Source organism: Ochlerotatus camptorhynchus, unplaced genomic scaffold (genome assembly GCF_037179485.1).
Source record: "Ochlerotatus camptorhynchus isolate MF236.1 unplaced genomic scaffold, CSIRO-AGI_Acam_v1.1 ptg000411l, whole genome shotgun sequence".
NCBI lineage: Eukaryota > Metazoa > Arthropoda > Insecta > Diptera > Culicidae > Ochlerotatus > Ochlerotatus camptorhynchus.
The window spans coordinates 147,477-171,858 of record NW_027040897.1 but is presented as its reverse complement, the minus strand read 5'-3'; the positions used below and the strand labels follow the sequence as shown (position 1 = coordinate 171,858).

Sequence of the window (24,382 nt, the reverse complement as noted above, 5' to 3'; positions counted from 1 at the left end):
CATGTAGAAATAATTGTTCTATCGCTTTATGAAATAAAGTCGAACGCATAAACAACCAAATGGTAATTTTTTGCGATTTTGAGTCTAACTTGTTACCATGGCGCACAGTGGGACTTGGTTATTTGTAACGAAACTAGTTTAGTTATTGAGTGTAGCTTTTTCTTCATTTTTTGAGTACTTTATTTCAGTAGTGAAACTTTAAGGGGGGTGCTCAGATAAAAAAAATAACTTTTTTATGTACAAACGGTAAATTAAAAAGTATTTTTTGACATAAACTTTTTTGACCGATTTTTTTCAATTTTCTCCTATGAATTGTATATGTAACAGTAGGGTATAAGTTGCTGAATGAAATGACGTTGATATTAGCTGCTAATAGGGGGAGGAGGGGCATAGTGAGCATCCCGCAGTTTGACCCTGGATCTCTAACTGCATGAAACAAATCAACTGGTAGTAGGTTCAATATCATTATGATCTTGAACCTACCACCAATAAATTTGTTCCGAACGGCCGGAAGTCCAAGCTGGTGCACGGGATGCTCACAATGCCCCACCTGTTCACTATGCCCCTCTTACCCCTACCTGGTAACCTGTAAGATACACCTAATTTAAAATAGTTATAAAAAATATGAAATAGGACGTAAATCCTTAAAACGAAGTGATACCGATTTGTTCTCTTCTGCAAAAATGTGCATTTTTAAAACACTTACAAGTTTGTAGAACATTGAAAAAAAGAACAAATTAAAATTCGGACAAAAAAGTCATAGAAAAAACACTTTTTAATGGGGTACGATCGTTTGAACTCCACGGAGATGAACTAGCCATGGCTAAAAATCTCATCAATAAAGTTTAAAGTCCATTTTCACCCTATAACTTCGTTCAATTGAGAGGTAAAAAATGACTTCATCTACAATGTTCCCCACTCCTTAATCAAAAATTGTCACTACTCAAATAAAGCACTCGAAAAATGAAGGAACATTTTAGAAGATATCAAAATGCTAACTCAATAGTTTCGTTGCAAATAGCCATGTTCCATTTTTTATTTCGTCCCACTTTAGAGCGGTAAGCTTCCCCGTAAAAACTGCACTGTTTGGATAGTGCGATATTGAAGCCACGTTAAACGGTGCGCTGATGTAATTCGAAGACGGGGAAATCGGAGAAAGAGAGAATCTTTCATTGCCTTATCTTAAAATATAGTCAAACCGTGGTAGAATTAAATCTGTATCCAAATATTCAGTTTTGCATACATGTAATATCTATTCGTTACGTGGCGCGTGCCACAAAAAATGTGTTTCTTTCACTTCGATTCGTTATCATGCTTCACAGATAAACCGTAAAGATATGTTGCTTTAAATATATGATTTATAAATGTGTGTCCTTTTTCATTTCGGTCTCCTTTTGCCGAGTTTCCAGATGAATGTATACACATCCTCAGACCCTTCACCCTTCGTTATCCTGTCCTGTTTATCGTATTCCGTTTTCCGTTCTTCCGTCCTTTTACCTTGCTTATAATATTAAGTGACTCGTGCTATGCTCGCGCGCGCAATGTGTTCCCTTTTATAACAACCGCCCGTGTGTCTTTTTTCTACATAAGCGACGAATTTTAACGGACTTTTCCCCCTCGTCAAAAGAGGAAGAAAAGGTTACTATCGTTATAGTTGTAGTGTTTGTGCGCAAAATTTGTCTGGGGGAGACTGAATTTTCAGTTTGAAACGGTTGCGCAGATGCATTCGAGACATCGACTAGTGTGCATCGTAGATCGTCTCGAAACTAGAGTTATTAGAAGTTATATCGATGCTTTTAGTAGTACTGATATACTTACTGTTCGTGTTAATGATTGTGCTCGCGGATTGAAAAGTGATGTCGCGTCATAATTATACAAATCCGGCGTTTTGTCAACAAAGTGAGTTCTTTCCGACGAAGCAAATCCAAGATGGATCAAGAAGTGCTTATAATTCGCCAGCAAAAATCCAAAGAAATGAATTAACGCGCTCTTACAACCGGATTAGCTCATCGATAGTAAGGCAAAACTCTTTTGCATGCCATGGATCAGAAAGAAATAACGCATTGCCACCAATGCCGGGACCTAAGCCAGGTGGTGCTCGTTCTATCGATCAGTACTCTTCAAACTCATCAATATCGGGAACGCGATATGGATCCGTTGCATCGGCGTTGGATAGTTCAATGGGCAATAAACAGCCTAAAAGTGGACGCTACGCTTTGGTTCCGGTTGAAGAAATACCAACGAACGACAAAGGAAGATATGCCGTGCTACCAATCGACCAATCTATAATAAAAGCGTCCACCACTAGAATTGTGAAAAGCCAAGACAATTTGGATCGATTTTCAAGCACGTCAGAATTAAATGAAGAAACAGTAAATCTGTCTGATCAGTTCTGTAGCCTACCACCGCTATCTTCACCACCAAAACTGACTACACAAAATCGTCTTCAAAATGCCTTTTCTTCCGACTTTGGCAGCAAATCATTCATATTGTACGATCAGAAAAGTAACCAAAGATACGAAGTGGTTCCAACCGAAGATAATGAAGAACTCGTAGATCCAAACCACGAAATTATCCAAATGCACAACGGAAGAGCCCATCGTTACGCGGTAATTCCCACAGAAGATGACGAAACGTGTCTCAACGAAGAAATGGAAGAAGATATCCAGAAACCGCCACCGCCACCACTTCCTCAAAAAGATTACATGCGTGAGAGTATTAGAAAATCACGTCGAAATCTAACGTCTCCAATGGCTTCAACAACTGTAACATCCACAACTACACCACCCAAAAGAAATCCACTAGCAACGCAAATGCTTCACGAACTCCTGAGCACACCAAAGCGACAAGATTTCACACCAAAAAATTCCCCCCAACGACACGATATGATTCCAAAAATTGTCTCTAGCACACCGAAGCGTAATGAATTTAAGCCACAAAAGCTGCAATACGATCATCAAATGCAACAGCAAACAACTTATTCCATGCATCAGGCACGCGTCGAATTAACTCAAAAGCAGCAACAACAGCAATTGGAGGCAGCTGCCAGGACGACAGCTGTTATTACGCCTCGACTGAATGTAAACGGTGCCGGTAATAGTATTTATGGTGAAACTACAACCTCATCCGATCACATCGACAAGTCCTGGCAGAATGCAAGTTTTCATAAAATTGCTCATGCCTCGGCCACTGTCGGAGCCGTTTCGTTGATGCTAATCTTGTGTGGATTTATGAATTCCGGACTCAGTTTGTATTTCACATCCAAAGTCGGACGGGAATATTACCTAGATGTATCGATTTTTGCTGGATTCGCTGCGATTGCACTGGGGATTCTCGGATTCAAGTCCCGCCGGTGTGATTGGCTACCGAATAGGAATTATATTTCAGGTAAGTGTGCTGAAGCGTTGTGTCCCCCACGGCAGGTATGAGAAGCCTACAGTATGTTCGACTGCATGATTTGAAATTGTAATTGGATGCCCCTCGTCCAAGATTCGAAAGTTTCAAATGTGTTATTGCTGAAAATTTTAGTTTCTAAAGTTGAATTTCCAAAAAAATCTAGATGAACATTTCAAAAAGTCCTATCTGCTTTGATCGATTCTCTTAATCGACTGTCTTTTTCGGTAATAACTCAGATGAAAAAACATTCCCTGTTGTGTTTAACGTTGAGGACGCTAGATAAGAACCTCCTTTATCAAACTATGTGGAAAAAATAGTTCGAAATCTGTTTTCATAGCTGTGATTAACAAAAGAGAAACTCGATAAAGTGAATTGATCAAAGCAGTTAGGACCTATTGGAATGTTCATCAAGAAATGAGAATGCGCTGAGGCAAATCGAATACATTCAGGAAAAATGGATATTAATTGATTCTAGATACAAACATATGTGAATGGTTATATGAATATGAAGTCTTATCTTAAAATATTTGTAATGTACATTTGCGTGTAGGTAAATGCCAGACATTTAAATCAACCTTAGAGGGTTTTTACAACTACGCTGAATTCACAAATTTCTCAATTTTTGCGGATTTTTATCTCAGATTTTCAGATTTTGTGTCATTTTCACATAATTTTTACTTTATATTGCCGATTAGAGATTCCTTAATATAACCCACTCCCTATTAACACAAACATTCCCTCCCGAGACATCTATGAAGGTAGTTTGGATTTCCTGCACCTTTTTAAGTAAATGTTGGACTAATTTTCCTTTCTATCCTCTGCGATTGTAAGGATGTGGCCAGGTGTATAATGTGATGCTTGTTTTGCAAATGTTGATGTGTGTGAAAAACCACTGTTTTTTTTCACGACAACACACGATATTTTCTGCAAAATGTATTGGTTGACCCCAACCCCAACGGATTTGTGCAATCACATATGCTATGCTATGCCATTTGTATCTCAGATTTTGTGTTTGACACGGATTTGACGGGATCCGCTAAGTCTGAATTCGACAAAGGTTCAATTTTAGTTAGGTATTTGTAGACTTCATTCCAATCATTTAAAGTACCAAATTTTCAAATAGACGGAAGTGCTTTTGTGAACAATGAGCGTCCGCAATTGTTGGATGATGATACGCAAATGATGAAGATTATCTCTGCGTCCGACAGCTGTTCTATTATCGATAACTTGAAATCAGCAGCTGACTGTTAAAATTTGCCCCGTCGTAAAAAGCGAATCAGGTTGAAGCTAACCCGTTCCTTCCCATGGCGATCTACAACTTTTTGGTCCTGATGTTTGTCAATCTACCATTAAATAGTGAGTGATTATTTCAGTTTCTCCGTGAAATCATTATTCTCTTACATATCTATTCTTGAGAATTCAAATGATTAACTATTAAAAAAACTTTTAAAATACTATCTAGCACTTTCTTCAAAACACATTTTTGCATCTCAAAACAACAATAAAAACTAAGAAACCATGTAGCTAAATTCAGTTAAACATTGTGGTGTGAAAATCTAGACAAATTGATGTAGGTATTTATGTTGGTTTCCAAAAACATTAATTACCTGCCAAAAAGTGGGTGCAGCGAACTCAATCGATTTTATTTTGCAAGTTGGAAAACTCTCAAGCATTAAATTGTTTTGATCTTCTTCAGTTTAATCCCACTAAAACCTCTGAGCCACAAGTGCTCCCATAAATCTAAAAAAAGTTTGTTTTGCATTGTGGTTTCCCCAGAGTATTTTGTATCCTTTGCTGCGTCTAAATTTGCATAAGTTTTTAAATTGAATTAGCTCAAAACATAATTTCTTAATCTTTTTCTGCACAAAAAGTTGCATTTTGTCGGAAATCTTCAACTTTTTGAATCCGTCAGGAAAAAAAAATAGATCAATACATGGTTCCGGAGTTATTCCGGTGTCTGTTGGGGTCACTCTGGGTCGGAATTCGGTTTATCTGTGCTTTAAATAAGCGAGCTCTCCCCATATGCTTTCAAAAGTTCTATGTAAAGTTCAGAGAACTCCATAAGAGTTTAGTGAACTTTTTGAAAATCTCCTGAATTTCAAAGCAAATCAGTTGACTTTAGAGTAATTCAAATTGAAAGAAGCACAGAAAAGATTTTTAAACACCGTGTTATTTAAATGGGAACTGGGTATTCCGTCACGCACATAACGGTTAAGTAATTTTGTAAAATTTATGTTTACTATATTTTTGAATAAAGTTGGTTTTCTTGAATGCACTGGGGCTAGATATTCATCTTATGAAGGTTTTGTACGAAATAAATTCATTTTGGATGAACTTACTTGTACGTTATAGTCCGCTGTAAGAACTGCTATTACATTTCTCGTAAAAAACATCCACTATTACATTTGATGTACATTCCATTTTTTTTTTGTGAGAAACTGCTGCCTATTGCTCTACTTGTTTATCATTTTTAAATAACGCAGAAGCTGTTTTCGAAACAATAGCAACACAAATGTGCGTGTGGGGCTCGAAACGGTTATAAGATAGATCCGCCATACAAAATATAACATACAATAATGCAGAAGGAAGTTCTCTAGATGGAGTTGTCATTTTCCCCAGTAAAATAACAAGGGCGTAACCAAGTCTCCGAGCAAGTACACTAAACGTTCACTAGCTGAAAGGGACTTTTTGAATATAATATTTTTTTTTTTTTTTATGACAACTTATTGTAAATAAATGTTCACCCCCATAAACAATTGAAATTATGTTTTACAATTGTCAAAGAAAGGCTGAAGTAAGATGCGAATCTTATAAAAAGCAAAAAAGTACCTTTCGTTCGCGAATGTTTTGTGAAATTTCAAATATCTTGCACAAATCAACATGGTTATCTAGTAACGAATATTACTCTAGGTTTCTCATCACAGCAAAGTTGCATGATACATAGCCTCGGATTTGCAATGGGATTATTTTCATTAATTAGGTTACATCCTAGTGACTGTGTTTTCGCTGTTGAATTGCTGTGCTCAGCTGATCCTGATGACGCTCCACCCGTTTCCGGGAACGCCACTGCACGATGTGACAACCGGAATCATACTAGGATTATCATCGCTCACATTACTGTTGATTAGTTTGGGAATAGTTACGTCACGGTGGTGTCGTTCCCCTCCGCCTGACAATCGCGTAGATGTACGCTAGCTACAAAGCCTCAGCGCTTAAGTTTAGTTAAGAGTAGCAGATAAAAACAACAAAGATACTTTTTTTTTGCCAGCGTTCTGACGAACCAAATAATTGTGTAGCGTACCTCATTCCAACCGTAGTTTGACATCTAATTTCTGGTCAAAATAACGCATCTTATTGTGTAAAACAGAAAATACTAGTGTATTTTAACCAAAAAATGACTTAAGCGTTTGTATCTCCAATAAATGATAAGTATGCAAACAGTGTGATTGATTGTAACCTACATATTTATAACCAAAAAGACACAAATAAACAAACATTTTATAAATTATTCTGAATGATAAAAATATATTTATTACAATGTCACTGTCACCCTAGATCAGTAAGCTAGTGCTAGTAAGCTGAATCCTTTTCATATAATGTGTGGTCCGGTTAGAATCTGAAAGTAATAATTCAGCTCTATACCGGGATTGGTTTGACGTAAGAAAATTGTAAAGTAGTCAAAATGAAGCTTTTTTTTTATTGGACTTGTCATACATAAATATCACACCATTATTACGACGGGTTTCTGATAAAATAGCGAACTTTCTTTGATATATTTGATGATATGATATATTTCATATGTTGCTTACGCTGCTGGTTAACCCCAGCAGACAGTTTGTTACAAACTGGGCTCTTTTGTTCGAGGTTCTTAAAAATCATTTCTATTGTATTTATTCGAAGCTCAATTTGTGAATATTGAAAAATCGCTCTGTAGTATTTTGAATCGCTGAACCCCTCGTTAACTGGATGCTCGAACAGTTTAAGAAAAAGATCTTTTTTGTACAGATTCTTGGATGATTTAAATTAATATATATTTAAAAATGCTTGCAAAACACCTTAATGTCTGCATGCCATTTGAAAGGGAAACGCCAGGGCATTTGTGGGGCCTCAGATAGCCTAGTCGGTAAAGGCACGGTATTACCAAGCCGGAGGCGGCGGGTTCGATTCCCGGTCCAGTCGAAGGAATCTTTCGGGTTGGAAATTTTCTCGACTTCCCTGGGCATAGTGTATCATTGTACTTGTCACACAATATGCAAATTCATGCATTGGTACTGACATCGGAAGCTCTCAATTAATAACTGTGGAAGTGCATCTAGAACACTAAGTTGAGAGCACGCAATAAGCTAATATGCGAAAAGCAATAAGCTTGAAATGCGAAGAAGAAGAAGAAGAAGGGCATTTGGCATATTGAGCATTTTTTTCGGCCATATTTATTTAGCCGCCTAACTGGATTTTTCGAAAACACGAGTTGTTCAAAAGTTTACTACCCACCAATTTAAAAACTAAACGCGTCATTTTAAAGCTGAGACTAAAATACATATCAAATTATGATAGAGCACTTCGTTTTTCGTAAAGAAACAGACCATATTACCTCTTCTTTCTTTTTATTCTGGTTCGTTACGTTGAACAAATTTCTCAATCATAATTTGTTATTTATCTTATAGGAAAAGGTCTCAGTTTCAAATGACATGCTTAGTTTTTAAATTAATAAGGTAAGCTTATGAAAAACTTATTCCTTAAACAATCTAATATGGCGGCTAATTTCAATATGGTCGCCAAAAGTTCTAAACGTGCCAAATGAAAACCCTGATTTTTCCCTTTCGAATGGTATGGAATCATTAGGATATTAGACAAGAACTTTTAGCGAAATATTAATATAAATCATCTAATATTTTAGAACCTCGAAATACTAGTTGTCAAAACATTCCAGAACCGCTGTTATAAACAAAATCTGTATCCAGATTCTAACTGGACCAAGCATTATGATCAACTCACTTTACTACACTCACACTTCAGCATTCAGAGATCACTATTGACAATCGATCGGAGTCCTGGTCCTAATGCTATGTTCAGACGTTCAGGCTATGCACGCTAATTTGAACATAAGAAGCATAAGAAGAGGATAAAACCAAAGGTCAGTAGATCTTACCCGTTAAACGGAACACTCTATTCTTCAATCTTACGTTGACAGAAGAAACATTCAAACATATAGATTTGAGTACTGCTCAGAGTTTAATTATGGTTCGTTAGCAAGGTTGCTTCCACTCACTTCGTTACAAAAAATGTTGTTTTCTGAATGATGGAATCATTAGCTGCTATAATGATATTTTGTACTTGTAAATTTTTAGAAGCGGTTGAAAGGTATGTGTGTTACACATAAAACCTGTCAATTTCGCTTTCAGAGTGTCATAATCAGGAGTTACATTATTCGTAAGCGTTCACTCACCAATCATAAAATCGCATAACTATAAAGATTTCATAATTATGAAAACCATTTATTACAACGAAGTGAGTGGAGCCAACCCTGCTCGTTATCTTTAACCAAGGTTGCAAATACTCATTTCAGCTAAAACAACATTTTTTTTAATTATGAAATAATTAGATGCCATGATCATATTTTGAATTGGTAGGATACAAGAAGAGGTTGCAAAGAATGTGTTTGACATATTAAACCTGTTTATTTCACTTCATGAGAGTCACAATCAGCGATTTTTCACACACTCTCTCACTCACTCACTCACTCACTCAGTGATCAGAAAATCGCTGATTGTGACTCATAGAAAGCAAAATTTACAGGTTTTATGTTTCAAACGCATACTTTGTAACCTCTTCTTGTAAGTTACAAGTAAAACATGCCATCATACCATCTTTTGGTTTTATTATTCCGAAAAACATTATTTTAGCTGAAATGAGTATTTGCAACCTTGTCTCTAACAGATTCGATTTAGTCACCCTAATGTTACTACGTAGACATTTTTATAAAGTTTTCCAAAGCATCTGTACACTTTCAAATTCAAATAAATTAAGATATCCGGCTCCAACTTAATCATAAAATATCCTGTCGATCTAAAACATTGATAGAACCATAGCTTAGGTGGCACTAAAAAGTTCTCAAAATTATTTGACATTAGAAAAAGTGTATCAAGCAATTTTATTTAGTTGGTAATCGCCCGTTTCTAGAAAAATATAAATATTGAGTATGAATAAGTTCTCCTCATTTAGCTATTGAATACAGAGGTACGTTTACTATTCTCAATCCAAATTGCACATACCAATATATTTCACGATTCTACTAACAGATGGAAGAAACCCATTATTCCACCAATGAAGAACTCCAGGCTACACTGCAGGAGCTTGCCGACTTGCAATCACAAATTAATGAGCTTCAAACCGACAACGAACGGTTGGCAGAGGAAAAGGACGTCATTTTCCAATCCCTTTGCAGGCAAACTGAGAAACTAGAAGACTCTCGAACGCAAATTGGCACTTTGCAAAAGTTGCTATTGCGAGAACCCAATCAACAGGATGGCGGATCAACGGAACGAGAACAGAAATTAGTGGAACTGCTGAAGAATGCTCAAGAGGAAAGAGAAAGCCTTATGCTGAAACAAGAAGAATTAAACTCTGAGCTGAATGAACTTAAAGTGGCCTTGGAAGAAAGAACTAACGAGAAATTAAGACTGCACGAGCGAATCGGAGTCCTTGAGTCGACAATTGACGCAACCAATGCAGAGAGAACGGAAATTGATACGCAGCTATTACAGTCTAAGGAAGACAGTTCGGTAAAACAGATAGAAATAAGTCGACTGACGACATTGCTTGAGAATGCGCGGGCAAAGATCGAAGAGTTGGAACAAGATCGCGCCTTGGGTGATAAATCGGATCTGGGAGAGCTTTTGGATACAGCGAGAAAGGAAAAGGATGCACTGGAAATTCAGGTGGCATCACTTCAGGAGCAAGTCTCCATTAGTCAGTGCGAGATTCAAAAACTGAAAGACCAATTGGCACGAATGAGCGAAGAATGCAAGGTGGTTAGAAACAATGCCAAATGTGTGATCTCGGATCTTGAGTACAAGCACGAAAACATGAAGCAAGAAAAAGTCAAAATTGCCAGTGATTGTCAGCAACTTCAGGAGAACATCAGCGAATTACAGGTGAGTTTTATTTTCGACAGCAAAAATCATCATAATCAGTTCTTACAACGTTGTTTCGCTTGCTTAGGTTCAAAATAAATGCCTTACCGAAGACAAGGCTCAACTGGAAGCGCTTCTATCGGAAACTCAGCGCCATTTGGGTGACACAGAACGACTGCTTGCAGAAAAGACTGATGAATTAAACCAAGAGATTAGTTTAAGGAGACAGGAGAGCGAAGAATGGGACCGGTTTCAGTCGGATTTACTGATGACGGTACGAGTGGCCAACGATTTCAAAACCGAGGCACACAATGCTCGAGAGCAGCTAGCCCTTGATAACAAGGCACTCCGCGAGCGAATCCGTGTAATGGAACAGCAAATAGAGAAACTCAACAAACGTAAGTTAACTCTAGTTATTGCATGCCTGATGGTTTCTTCTTTTGGGTTGTAGAAATTATTTGCAACTAAATATTTATGATAAAAGTATCACAGTGACGACAAAAAACAGTAATAGTAAAACCGAGGACTGCCGTATTTATAAGATGAAATAGGCAGTACAATATCAACATAAATTGTTCGCACAAGTTTAGTAGATAGATTTAATTTCTACATCGTCATTGTAATACTTTTAATATGTAGACGTATACTCTTCACCCTTTATTGTTTCTAGCTAGTATAATTTTTATTTGTGCATGATTTTTCACAGCTATTGGTGTAGATATTGTAGATACGAGTGATGGTATGTTACTCAGCTATGAGAAACTGAACGACATTAAGCAAGATTTATCTGCCTCTATCGATAACCTTAACACATATGATCGCAATGTAGACGAGTTTTCTAACCAGGTTAAAATATTACGCAAACAGTTAAAAACATTTTCGCCGGCTACGGCAGCAGCATTTGATAGCTTGCACTTGGCTACTGCTGAACTGCCCAATCGGTCACCAGACCAAGGGCATGGAATAAACAAAAATCGTTCAGCTGATTTTATACCTCCGCTACCAACTTCAAAGCCTCCAAAAATGTCAGTACATTTTCTAGACGACGATGATCTAACCGAACAAATTGATCCTATTCTGAAAGATGGAAATCGATATTCATATGAAATCGAGGAAATCAATAACCCTACAAGAAATCACAAATTTCGAGAAGTAACACCTGCGCTCATCGGCGAACAAATGCACAACTTCTCGTCTTCTAATTCATCTAGCGAAACTGTTGAAACCCTAGAAGACGATTCCCCAGAACCCATCTTTCGACCTATTGCGATATCCAGAAGTAATGAAAATCTGACTCAACATAGCTTCCGATTGGTCAGACCTGTACCGCTATTTGCATCAAAAAGTATTCAAGATTTACGAACGGACCGTTACGATAAACAAGGTGCTTTGGATCCTCTGTTTCACTCGAAAAGCTCCGACGACCTGCTTCTTCCCGATATTGACGGTATGACTAAGACAACCAATTTGTCAAAATTCAAAAAATTCCGTTACAACAGATCGAGCAGCACTAGTCTGAGTAATCTGAGTTTGAAAGAAGATGATTCAGAATCCATATATGCCAATTTGTCTGAGTTCAGTCATACAACACCGGAGAAATTAGCCAATACTGCCAGTAAAAAACCTAAACCTCTACCCAGGATGAACAGTATAGATGAATTAAATATTGCATCCGACGACAATAAAGCAAGTAAGACTAAAACCCTTGTCTATGTCATCGATAAAACTACAAACGAGTTCATTCTTGCCGACGGCCCGGTGCAAAGCAATGCAGCAGAAGAACAGCAAAATAAGGTGACACCAAAACCGCGAAAATATCCAGAAAATGTCAACGTATATGATGATGCAAAATTGGATCAGTTAAAGAGAACATCTTTCGTGTTTAATAAATCTAATACCCATCACACAAATAACGATAACAATGGAGAGAATTGGACTAACCGAACTAAACCGAGTAGTAAGTTTAGTTTACTGCCTGTGATATGCTTTGTTACCTGTTTGCTGTTTCTGTTCCTACTTGTTTGCTTGGCTACCTATTTCTGTACTTATTCTGGCAGCATTTTTAGTTGTGGTAATTTGTATTAATCGAAATTATCATTTTTTTACTACCTTACAGTAGTCGCATCTTCCGAGTCACACCAATCGATATTCAACACAGTGCAGCAGGAAATGGCTGTGCGACGGCAGCAGAAATCCGCAATTCAGCGGCAGGATTCGCGATTGTCCGTTAAGAGTCTTATTGAGAGTATCGAAAATTCAGCAAAGCAGGTATGTGAGACCTTATTAATCCTTTATTCAGAGATAACTAACCTCTACTCCTTTGGAACATCCCTACAGGCAAAAGTTACTGCTGAGTCACGAAGTAGTTCTAGTTCTAGCATAAATAGCATTCCACCCGACACATGTGTGAATCCCTCCATGCCAACGAACAACGCGACCATCCACAATGGTAACGAAAGCAGTGGTGTGGTATGTTCTTTAACTTTTCTACATATTATTGGTACTATTCTTAAAATTAAATTTTGTTAGCAGCTCCACTCGCCACTGATATCGTCAATGTCTGCTAAAAGTCCATTGCGCGAACAGCAGCAACCCACAACTGGTAACAATATTAGCAGCAATCCTAAGAACAATCCAACAGGTGAGCGAGTGTACAGTATTAAACGGACAACGTAGTTAGTTTTTATTTTATTATTATTTTGGGAATGTGTGACTATATCACTTGTAGTGTAGAGTAGATCATTTTTTTAGGTAATAAGTAGCAGATGTTTCACTTGACGTACTAACAAAAATCTATCACACAAAATAAATTGCACATAAATATATGTGACTGCAATGCATATTTATTTTATTTCACGAATGTCTACCTAGTTTAAAAAAAAGTTCTATAATCGCCACCTGGCATACCAAACAAATACTCAAAATAATAGAGCCTGGCTTATATCAATATATACATTAGGGTGGGTCATGTTTGTATTTGCGGATCACAACCCCCTGCTCTTTCGATCTGTATCGAGGTCCCCAATAACTGCCCCAATTTTGAACGAATTTGGTTTCGATCTGGATTTGCTGGAGAATTTTTAAATTTAAATGTGTATGGGAAAATGTATCGGAAACAAACCTTAACTGTTCATTAAATCGTCAAAAATAAAAAAAATATTTTTTTTTAAACAAACCTGATACTTGGATTGGGAAAATTATGCAGTACATTGTTGTCTAAGACCGCAAATCAAGTCGACTTCTTTGCAAACACATATTATTATAATACTTCAGGTCTTGTGCTTCGCGCATACATACTGTTGAATATAAGCGTCTGTTACAAAATTATCTATCAAAAATTAAATGAATTAGGCAAAATTAATCCATGGAGTTATCATAATAAATAAGCATCCTAGTCCTAGACTGCATGCATAACAATAATGGGAAAAATAATTCACATAAATAAACTTTTTGTTGGCAGGAGAATCTCCAAATAGAAAAGATAAAACTCATAACGAACCAGCCTAATGTTGAAAAGTTACTTCTTCAATACATGAATTAAAAAAAAGCATAGTATTCTCAGATTATCCGAATGTTTGCCATACATAATTTTATTTGAACAGAACTAAAGCAAAAATGGACCACAAACATTGTGACTGCATAACTTTCTAATAAAACTAGAAATTTTAAATAAATTAGACAGTGCCAAAACCAAATATGATAGCACAGAAAAACAGTTTGCTTTTATCGAACAAGCATTAAACAGTCAATTAAAGCTTGACTTAAGGACTGTTCAAGTTATAAAACGGACATCGAAAATGGTCTGTAACTTCTTAATTTTTCATTGTATCCAATATGTATAGATTATGATCCAGACAAAAATGGGTATTGCTGATAATGATAATCAAACCCATAACTTCAGAATGAACCATCAAAGCAAGTATCTCAAAAAATGCATTTTTTATACAAAAAATTACTATTTTCATCTATTCGTTTTCTCGCGTAAACAAACAAGTTTTTTTCTGAGGGATCCTCTTTATACACATACGTAGAAGCCTTTAGAGTATCCTTTACATTTGTCAGATTATGATTACGGTTAACGACTTGTAGTCAATTTTATTTGTTTATACGAAAGTTAGAAGATACTGAGAGGTAAGCACATCTCATCGTAAGAGACGTATGTGTGATAAAATTGTGGTGGGATTCGAACCCACAATTCCCATTCAGTACACGGGTGCATTGCCAATTATGCAACGGTGGACCTATGGTCTACGGATGTATTTGGCTAATGACATTTGAGTTTCGAATCCGTTTCCCTCCCTAGTCTTTTTGCGCAAGCGTTCTCTAGTACACACCAATCGTCTATTACCGACGATATGTGCTTGTACCGCAACCACTCAGTATCGGTCGATGTGAACAAACACAGATCGTATGTGTTCTATATCATACATGTTGGATAAGGGATGTCCAATGCAGTATGAATGGAGCAATAAGATGTTGGCCTCACCTCCGACCACCGCGACCAGGCCATAGTGATGATCAAATTAATTTTTGATTACGGTTAACGACTTGTAGTAAGTTTTATTTGTTTATACGAAAGTTAGAAAATACTGAGAGTTAAGCACATATCATCGGTAAAATCGCAAATTTTCTCACACACTCGTCTCTTACCGATGATATGTGCTTACCTCTGTACCTGTATATGTGTATATTCAATTCAAATTTTATGAAAACTGTCACTGAATAGCTAAAACTTACGCTATTAGAAAGTATCAGAATTTTTGAGATATGATTGTCGATTTTCAAAAGTTGTAATCGTGGGACGAAAACTAACACCGAAAACTATTTATCAATTCAACCTTCGTACCAACGAAGTTATTGATGGCAACTGGTAGAAGATGGGTAATTATGGTGTTTTGTAACATTCTCCCAGTTCTAGTGACCAGCGTTTTGTTGAAGTTTTAGAGATCTGGCTCGAGACATTCCTTGATTCTAGTAAATTAAATATATTGGTTGGTGATTTTAATATTCATTGGCGTGATAACCATAATTCGAATCATTTGAAACGTTTAGCTGAGTTTTTTTTTTAATTTAAACCAAACGGTCAAAGAATATACGCGTATTTCCAGGCACAGTAGAACTTTAATTAACCACGTTTATTCCAATTTTGATTCCATTTGTTCAGTTACGGATACTGATTTGAAAATAACCGATCATGAGACCTTAGTGATTAATGTCTTAGACCATGTTAACGATAACGATAATGTTGTAAATTGAAGTGCTGGAGGAAATATTCGAAGAAAGCTGTTTCGAATCTTGTTGAGAGGAGCGTGGATTTTCCATTTGCGGCCGCTAACTTAGATGAATCTACAGCTGTTCTTAATAACGCTTTGAAAACGTGTACTAATCAACTAGTTGAGCAAAAGTTTGTTTCTTTGAAGAACAGCTGGTACAATTTGGATCTTTTGCATCTTAAACGGAAAAGGGACAAATGGTACAAAAAGTTTTTTAGATCAAATAATGACAATCATTGGAATAGGTACACAATCGCGCGTAATAAGTATTCACAATCGATAAAGAAAACTCGTTGTGAATATGTTCAAAGGAAGATAGATCAGCATCAAAACAACAGCAAAGAGTTATGGAAAATTTTGAAATCTTTATTAAAACCTAATAATTGCAAACCGCGGTCCATAACTTTTAATGACACATTAGAACAATCAGAACAAGTAATTGCAGCTAAGTTTAATGATTATTTTGTAGGCAGTGTTTCATTGATTAATCAATCCATTGAATTGGTCGATGAACCTGACGAAATAAAACAGCCAGTTAATAGTAGTTGTAGATATGAAGTTTTTCACCCAATTACATTAGATGAACTTAGAGTTATTTGTTTTTCATTAGGAAAATCGGCTGGAGTAGATAATGTTAATGCTAGAGTTATTCAAGATTGCTTTCATGTCATTGGCCACATCTTGCTGGACCTTATTAATTAATCATTACAAACTGGACATGTACCACAAATTTGGAAGGAATCCTTAGTGGTCCCTATTCAAAAAGTTGCTGGAACGATTAAAGCCGAAGAGTTTCGTCCCATCAACATGTTGCACACATTAGAGAAAATTTTAGAACTTGTTGTTAAAGGCCAGCTGTTGGAGTTCTTAAATAGTAATAGTTTGTTGATACCAGAACAATCGGGATATCGGGAAGGTCATTCTTGTGAAACCGCGTTGAATTTGGTATTAGCGAAGTGGAAAAATAACTTGAAGTGTAAGTGATACGACTGTTGCTGTTTTTTTTTATCTTAAACGCGCTTTTGAAACAATTTCTAGGCCCTTATTGTTAAGATCAATCAAGCGCTTTGGAATTACGAGTACTGCATATAAGGGGTTTGAAAGCTATTTGTCTGACAGAACTCAACGGACTGTTTTTAATGATTCTGTTTGCAGTCCCGTGGGGAATAACCTTGGAGTGCCCCAGGGAAGTGTATTAGGGCCCCTGTTATTTATTATGTATATTAATGACTTGCGACGTGTTTTATGATTTTGCGATATTAATCTTTTTGCAGATGATACTGTGTTATTCATTGCGGCTAAGGATTTAGATGATGTCGTTTTACACTTGAATGAAGATTTGCTTTCTCTTAGTAGATGGTTGAAGTATAAGCAGTTGAAATTGAATACAAGTAAAACTAAATTTATGGTAATTTCGTGGAATCGATTAAATGACTATTGTTCGCGTTCGCGAGATTAAATATCTTGGCGTGATTATTGATGACAAACGTAAGTTCAATTGTCACATTGACAATGTCATCAAGAAAATTGCCAAGAAGTATGGAATTCCTTGTTGACTGAAAAACGATTTAACTATTGCCAGTAAAATACAGCTATACAAATCAATCATCTCTCCTCATCTAGACTATTGCCCTTCCATTTTATTTCTGGCCAATGCAACACAAATATCGAGATGACAGCGCTTGCAGAATAAAATAATGCGTTTTATTTTGAGATGCAATAGATTCACTTCCTCAACTTTGATGCTAGACGCTTTACAATGGTTGTCGGTGAAGCAAAGAATTGTATATTTGACTATGGTGTTCGGTGATCGAATCGAAAGAGGAATTGACTTTCATAGATATAATACTAGAAACGCGGTTGAAATAAGAACACCACATTTCTTGACTTGTGCTTCACAAAGTTCATTATATTATAAAGGAATAAATGTTTTCAATTCGATGCCTAGACATATCAAACGTTAAGCAACTGTCTTTTGAACAGTTATCCAGTGATTTGTTTATAAACTGACAAATTATGTATCTTGACGAAGTTATCTCTAACGGATTATTTTATATGGATAGCTGTCATAACGACTTTTTAATAATTATTGTAGCACTGCAAAAACTATTTCTGTTCGCCACGATGGTGATGATGAATTTTTAATATTTGATTTAATAGTAGATTAATTAAAAAAAAGTAGTCTACAAAGGTTTGAGCCTCGCGCGCGTATTACGGATATAGAGGACTGAATTTAACATTTGATAAAAAAAAAAATGCAATTTTGAAGCTTATTTGGAAGATACCTTGAGTTAGTAGTAAGTTTTCTGGCAAATGTTGGGGGGGCATTCCTGACATTGCTGAAAATTATGATAGCATCAGATTGCGGGGTTGCTAGTGTAATAGGAAGCTTTGTTGATTTTTCATTAACTCTTGATTGCTTGAAACTTATGAATATTTTAGGTGGACAAAAAGGCGAGCTAAGAGGTGGGCGCCTGAGCTTTTCCACATTTATATCGCTGTGAAGCAACTGTAAACTCTAGATGGAATTTATATCTGTAACTGAAACCAGTTCGATTTTGTTTGCTAACCTGGGTAAAATGTCATTTAATTATCTTAAAGATAAATCGTCCAGCTCAAACCTTTGTAGGGGTAAGAGGTGGGACCATCATCATCATCATTAAAATTAAGCAAAATCTTATAAACACTTTCATATTGATTTTCGTTTGTATGTATCACCTTGTAGAAGAACTGATATAAAACATATCTGGCTTTAAACAATTGCAAACCTGTTCTGATGATCTGCAAAATGTTGGCTTATGTCGTTTTAGTTTTTGCGGTGTAGCTACACCGGTGCTACACCGCCGAACACCGAAAAAAATCAGGGTGTAGCTACCGGTTGCACCTTTGTTTACAAACAAATGATGATGAGCTGTCAATGACTCGTGCTTATTGCTCCTACACTATATACCGGTGTAGTGTAGCAAAAACGAAAACGACATTAGAGTGTTGATTAACTCTGATGTCGACATCAAAGCAACCGGACATTCTAAATCTTGATATAATGCGTGGATAATACCGGTTGGAGCTTATCATCATAAATGTATTATGTCTGTTGATATGCGATTAAATGGTGCATATAAGTCACGGCTATAGTTTCATATTATGAAATGTTTCAACTATTACATATGGGATAGGAACGTATATTCATGACTAACACACTTCTTCTTCTTCTTCTTCTTCTTCTTCGTATTTCAAGCTTATCGCATATTAGCTTTGTGCGTGCTCTCAACTTAGTGTTCTAAGATGCAATTCGACAGTTATTAGTTGGGAGCTTTCGATGCCTGTATCCTTTTTGAATTAGTATAATAGTGTAGCAAGTACAATCATACTCTATGCTAATTGAAGTCGAGAAATTTTCCAACCCGAAAAAATCCTAGACCGGACCGAACCGGGAATCGAACCCAGCATGGTCTTGCTTTGTAGCTGCGACTGAGCTAAGGCACTGACTGGCACATTAATTCTAACTTATGATTTAACGAAAAATACACAAGAAGACTGGTAACTAAAAGGTTAGAGCTCAGAACGAATTTGATAGCAAAGATGTCAACCGCAAAAGAGAGGTTGGCGTATTTGCTAATTTTTCTATCCGTTGGTTTCACCTTTCATAGTTGTGCTTTAAATGCTGACAGAGATGCCAGTGTTGTTTATACGTTGTCTTCAATTAATGAAAAGTTGGATTGCATTAAGAAAATTGCATTAGCAATAATCGTGTTATGTTTTGAATTATTAACAATATTTATTTCATGTTGTCAAAAAATTAGATGAACCAGCCTAAGGTTTACAAATCTCTTAAATAAACGAAATCAATCAACATTTAAATAGAAAGACAGTAATTTCAATGTTAAATTAGAAGGGTTTCAAATACATCACGCGAAAAACAAAAATTAACCGTGATAAAATCGAAACCTCTCTGTACATATGAATACTTTTCTCGGTATAAGTTGTTCTGTGTAGATTTCACATTGATGTCGTGATCGTTGGTATTGATTTGGTCAGTACGCTCGGAAATTGTAAAAAAAAAACTATCTTCGCAATCGATGTACCAACGCGTGCAAGTTGATTATTAATTAACATTTCCTATTGGTTTTATTGGTTTTAAACTTTTCATTATTGACATATAAGACATAACAAGAGATGCAGTGAATCAGCGCCACCATTACATATTAATATGTATACAAGCACTTGTACTTATTCTTGGGAAGATTGTCTATTGTACATATGAGAAGGGAAATGAATGACTTTTTAAGCGGTGCTACAAAATAGTAATGTCAACGTTTAAAATCAAATGCATGTGAGTAACAATTATTTACATCCTATACATGTGTTGTGTGTTGTATCGATTCATGTCTATTACTAATAGTGTTCTGTTAAGTGTTTTTATATATGATTTGCTTTTGTTTTGCCTTTTTTGATTGTGTTTCTTTATTTGTCTCAATTATAGATACAGTATTGCTGATTAAAACTCAAAATATCATCGCAAACAGCAGCAGTAATCTTGACAGTAGCAATAATAACAATAGTAATTACAGTAATAATAACATTAGTTGCAACAACAAAGTCTCCACTCTGATCAGTAATAGTTATAATCACTCCGGAAAATTGTTCAAACAACAAACCGATGACCATGTTACTGCATCGATACTGTCACACAAAACGATGGACTACGTTCGACGAAACAGCTACGGCGACATAAGTATGTTTTAGATTTATTTTTTATATTTTTATAATATTTTTTTCTGTCTTGAAGTTTATTTCTTTTATTTCTTATATGCCCTATTGTTTTGTTGCTTTCATTGATTGTTATGTTTTCATATGTACTTAACATACGATTTAAAATGTTTGCCGCGTTCTCTGAAGCCTGCCATAATAATTTTCTGAAACAAGTTGTTAATAATCAACAAATTCTTAAAGCCACAGGACCCTGGCCGTAGGAATAGTTCCATGGGGGCACCATATTTGAAGCGGTTCCTAACTCGTCGAACTCAATAATTTTCGACTATTTTAATCTATATTTTTGAAATGTTACTACTGCAAGATTCGATCAAAAATAGACGAGGGCGTCATCATTAGGAACACGTCAAATGTGATGCTGGCACGGTAGTTTATTTCTCTATTTTTTCGTTGTCTACTATGTTCCAAATGGACGCCGACCTCATCTTAATTTTTTTTAGGACTTCCATATTTGATAATTGAGAACATTTTTCATGGTTGTTCTACATTACCCCGAAGTCACTACACCGAACGCCATTACTCCGAATAAAATTCTGCCTTCTTGCTGATTTTTTTTATATTCGGGGTAAAGGTATCCCGAATAAAAATGTACCATAGAAAAGCATTAGACCCTATTGTCACAATTCACTAAAATTAATTGTACCAACGATACATTTTACTACCAAAAACAATAAAAATACAATAGAACTTATTGATATGCACACTAGATTATTATGGTAAATTAAACTTTTACAATAGAAAAGAGGAGTTGCTTGTTAATGTAACCATAAAATTTGATCTCATTACAATAAACTTTATTGTTTTTTATTGATCAATACTTTGATAACATTGAATAAAGCCGACGCCGGTGGTGTAGTGGTAAGCGTGACTACTTTCTCACCTCAATGGGTCTGGGTTCAATCCAAGCCAAGGTCGGTGGGATTTTTCTGAGGCATAAAAATCTCTGGTCACGTCTTCCTTCAGAAGGGAAGTAAAGCTGTTGGTCGCGGCCCATGTGTGCGATATCCTACGCCTTCCTGCATATTCGATTGCCGTCAATGGATGGCAATCAATGTCCGTCGGTGATTGGCACTAGATTTCGGAACAGAGACCGACGTTAAATAAAGGAATGAAGAAAAACATTGAATTTATTATAAACCTATTGTGGTAACAATTTGGTCATTTGACCAATGCAACACAATTACAGTAGGGTTAATTGTCAACAATATAATGTATTGTATTTTATTGTTATTTCATTGTTATGTTATGGTTATTTCTATCCTGGTATACATCGATATAAGGTAACTATCACTTTTCACTTCCATCGCCGGGTAACTGGAACACTATTGTGTAATTCTGGGAAATGACATTATGGGTAATGGACACGGTCGATGAGAGTAGCTCAAAATTGAGTTTTAATTCGACTTAAATTGCCTCGATTTCCCTAAAAAACCAGCTCGAATATTAGGAAAATTAATGGAAAGTTTATTGAGTCTATCAGTATACTAGTAAAATGAGGAAAAATTTACTCAATTTTTAGTCGAATTCGACTCAGTTTGGTTTGGATCTCATTGGCTGTGTAGAATAATCTTCTATAATCTTGAACGATTTTCAGATTTTTTGTAAAATTTGTAAACTTTGATGACACACAACAAAAGCAAAAAATCACGAGATAGAACTTTTTCCGGTTTATCTGTGTTGTAATTCATCTAAAATGATTGGAAATTAGTTTTAACAATAACACTCCCCCATATTCTGCGAGCCACGTGACTCTCTCTCACCGGTGAGGTGACAATTGTCACCTCATGTGAGGTGACTATGCATTTGATCACACGAGGTGACAATGGAGTAATAGTTTCAGAAATCCGACAGATGTTTCCCCGGCAATGGTGGATATACCAGTATTGCGGTATGGAGATTTTCGAAAAGCCGTCGAGTTCTCTTCAAACCTTGCTTCTAGCGGTGATAAAATTTCGACATTTTGTTCTTTTTAGTAATAGTGGCATTATGCAGAAATACTTGATTGATTATCTTTATTTTGCAGAAATAATAAATCAGACAAATTGCACCATTATTGATATTTTTAATTAATTGTAAATTTTGCAATACATTCTCAAGTCGATTTACCACCAGCCCATATTACGATGAAAGACGGCTCGCCCTTTGGTAGTGAGTACTGTAAGAAGCAGCATGAAACACCTAATTGTCAAATCACTGGTGACAGAGTCACGTGACACACAGAATAAGCACTACGAAAAAACATGTATGTGCCCAAGATACTTCTAATTGTCCTACGCGGATTATGTATCGCCTTGAATAAGCAATCAAGATAGCGATAGCAGTTAAATAATATTAAAATACTACTCAATTCATTTATCTCATTTACATACTTCTCGTTCACTTCTCTTTTGATTCCTTCAGGCGACCGTAAGGACCCGTTGAACGCGCTCGTGAAAAATGGAGGCTCAAAGCGCAATGCCTTGCTGAAGTGGTGTCAAAATAAGACTGTCGGCTATCGAAATATAGATATAACTAACTTCAGTTCCTCCTGGAACGATGGCCTCGCATTGTGCGCAATCATGCACTCCTATCTACCTGATCACATCCCTTATGATAAATTAAGTCCAAACGACAAGCGACGCAACTTTAGCTTAGCTTTCGCAGCTGCCGAAAGCGTGGGAATACCAACATCCTTGGTAAGTGTGTTTTTTTTTTATTATACATATTTTGTATTTGAAACTGGATTCCTAAAAAGTGCAGAATCGCGAATAAAAGTCCGCTTTTTACATTCCATGATTTTACGTAAAAGCGCACTTTTGTAAGCGTTTTCGTACTTGTAGTGTGCATGATGCGTAATAATTTATCTAAAATTTAAAATGCTCCTTTTCCCACAGAGTATTGACGACATGTGCCAGCTAGAACGGCCAGACTGGCAACAAGTAATGGGATATGTGACGGCAATTTATAAGCATTTCGAAACATGAGTTCTAAAATAGCTTCACGTGCAGTAACACAGGCAATTTACTATTTTCTATGACTTCCAGTTTCAAGCATATGTGTTTATTTTAACCGCGTTACTATACCGTTATTTATTACAAAGCATACAGAATTGCTGCATTGTTGATTACCTGATCATAACTCGAAATACAATAAAATTTTGACAATATGAACATTATAATATTTTATTCGAAAGAAATTCTACTTACATCCTACTACTGGTACGGTTAATAAATGAGGATTGAATTGTGTTTCATTACTCCAAATATCGTTATCTTGAATGAAGTTTGTGGCCATTTTAAGGTACCTAGGAAAACTGGCTGTAATATGATTGCCTTTTTTATCGTATTTTTCTAGCAGCAACAATCACATAATTCGAGTAGTTTAAAATTATGTTTCCTACCACTCGAACTTTACCACGAATATTTTGAGATTTATATCCTAGAAAGCAGGGTTTATAAGTCACGGTAGTTTAACCGTTATCTGGGTACCCAGCACCCATTTTCATAACACGGGGCAGAAAAAGAATAACACAATCTTTACGCACATGAGTTTTTATTTTAAACTTTATTAGAGAGATTTTTAGCCGTTGTCTAGTTCATCTCTATAAAATAAGAGGCCCCAGAGGGGGGTTCTGCTTGCAAATTTTGTAACGGAGTTGGCTTACAATTCACATGTACTCAAATAAAAGCAATTAAAACAGATTCCAGTAAAAAGACTAACAATACAGGCAACGAGAAAAAAAAGCAATCTGGTACATCAAAGTTATGTAGAGTTTTGAAAGGTATCGGAGCTCCACCGTAGGAGGGGTAATGCCCCGTCTGGCAGAGA

The 24,382-nt window shown here is 36.2% G+C and overlaps 2 protein-coding genes across 5 annotated transcripts in view; both read left to right on the top strand.

The window, feature by feature from the left end:
• Positions 1–23,718, top strand: part of LOC135710975 (cytospin-A-like) — a 73,289-nt gene extending 49,571 nt beyond the window's left edge. For 2 of the 3 annotated variants that reach the window (XM_065233710.1, XM_065233709.1), the window contains 9 exons: positions 9,696–10,550; positions 10,618–10,927; positions 11,236–12,486; positions 12,646–12,797; positions 12,867–12,998; positions 13,062–13,170; positions 20,286–20,537; positions 22,976–23,250; positions 23,449–23,718. In XM_065233710.1, coding sequence (XP_065089782.1) covers positions 9,696–10,550; positions 10,618–10,927; positions 11,236–12,486; positions 12,646–12,797; positions 12,867–12,998; positions 13,062–13,170; positions 20,286–20,537; positions 22,976–23,250; positions 23,449–23,538 — 3,426 coding nt within the window. In that variant the 3' untranslated portion in view covers positions 23,539–23,718. The remainder of the gene's footprint in view (positions 1–9,695; positions 10,551–10,617; positions 10,928–11,235; positions 12,487–12,645; positions 12,798–12,866; positions 12,999–13,061; positions 13,171–20,285; positions 20,538–22,975; positions 23,251–23,448) is intronic. The other variant, XM_065233711.1, reaches the window with a different exon arrangement.
• spdo (sanpodo) lies at positions 1,748–6,855 on the top strand. Of its 2 annotated transcripts, none has more exons than XM_065233700.1 (2): positions 1,748–3,387; positions 6,389–6,855. In XM_065233700.1, the coding sequence occupies exons 1-2, from the start codon at positions 1,857–1,859 to the stop codon at positions 6,589–6,591; spliced, it is 1,734 nt and encodes a 577-aa protein (XP_065089772.1). In that variant the 5' UTR covers positions 1,748–1,856; the 3' UTR covers positions 6,592–6,855. The 2 variants fall into 2 exon arrangements, with proteins under 2 accessions (XP_065089772.1, XP_065089771.1); XM_065233699.1 differs by having other exon boundaries at positions 1,749–3,387; positions 6,377–6,852.
• Positions 23,719–24,382: the final 664 nt, after the last annotated feature.

Bases quoted from the DNA above. Each gene is read 5' to 3' on its own strand.
- spdo (XM_065233699.1), top strand. From the start codon at position 1,857: ATGTCGCGTCATAATTATACAAATCCGGCGTTTTGTCAACAAAGTGAG. The intron at 3,388-6,376 runs GTAAGTGTGCTG...TTCATTAATTAG, and splicing joins GAATAGGAATTATATTTCAG to GTTACATCCTAGTGACTGTG.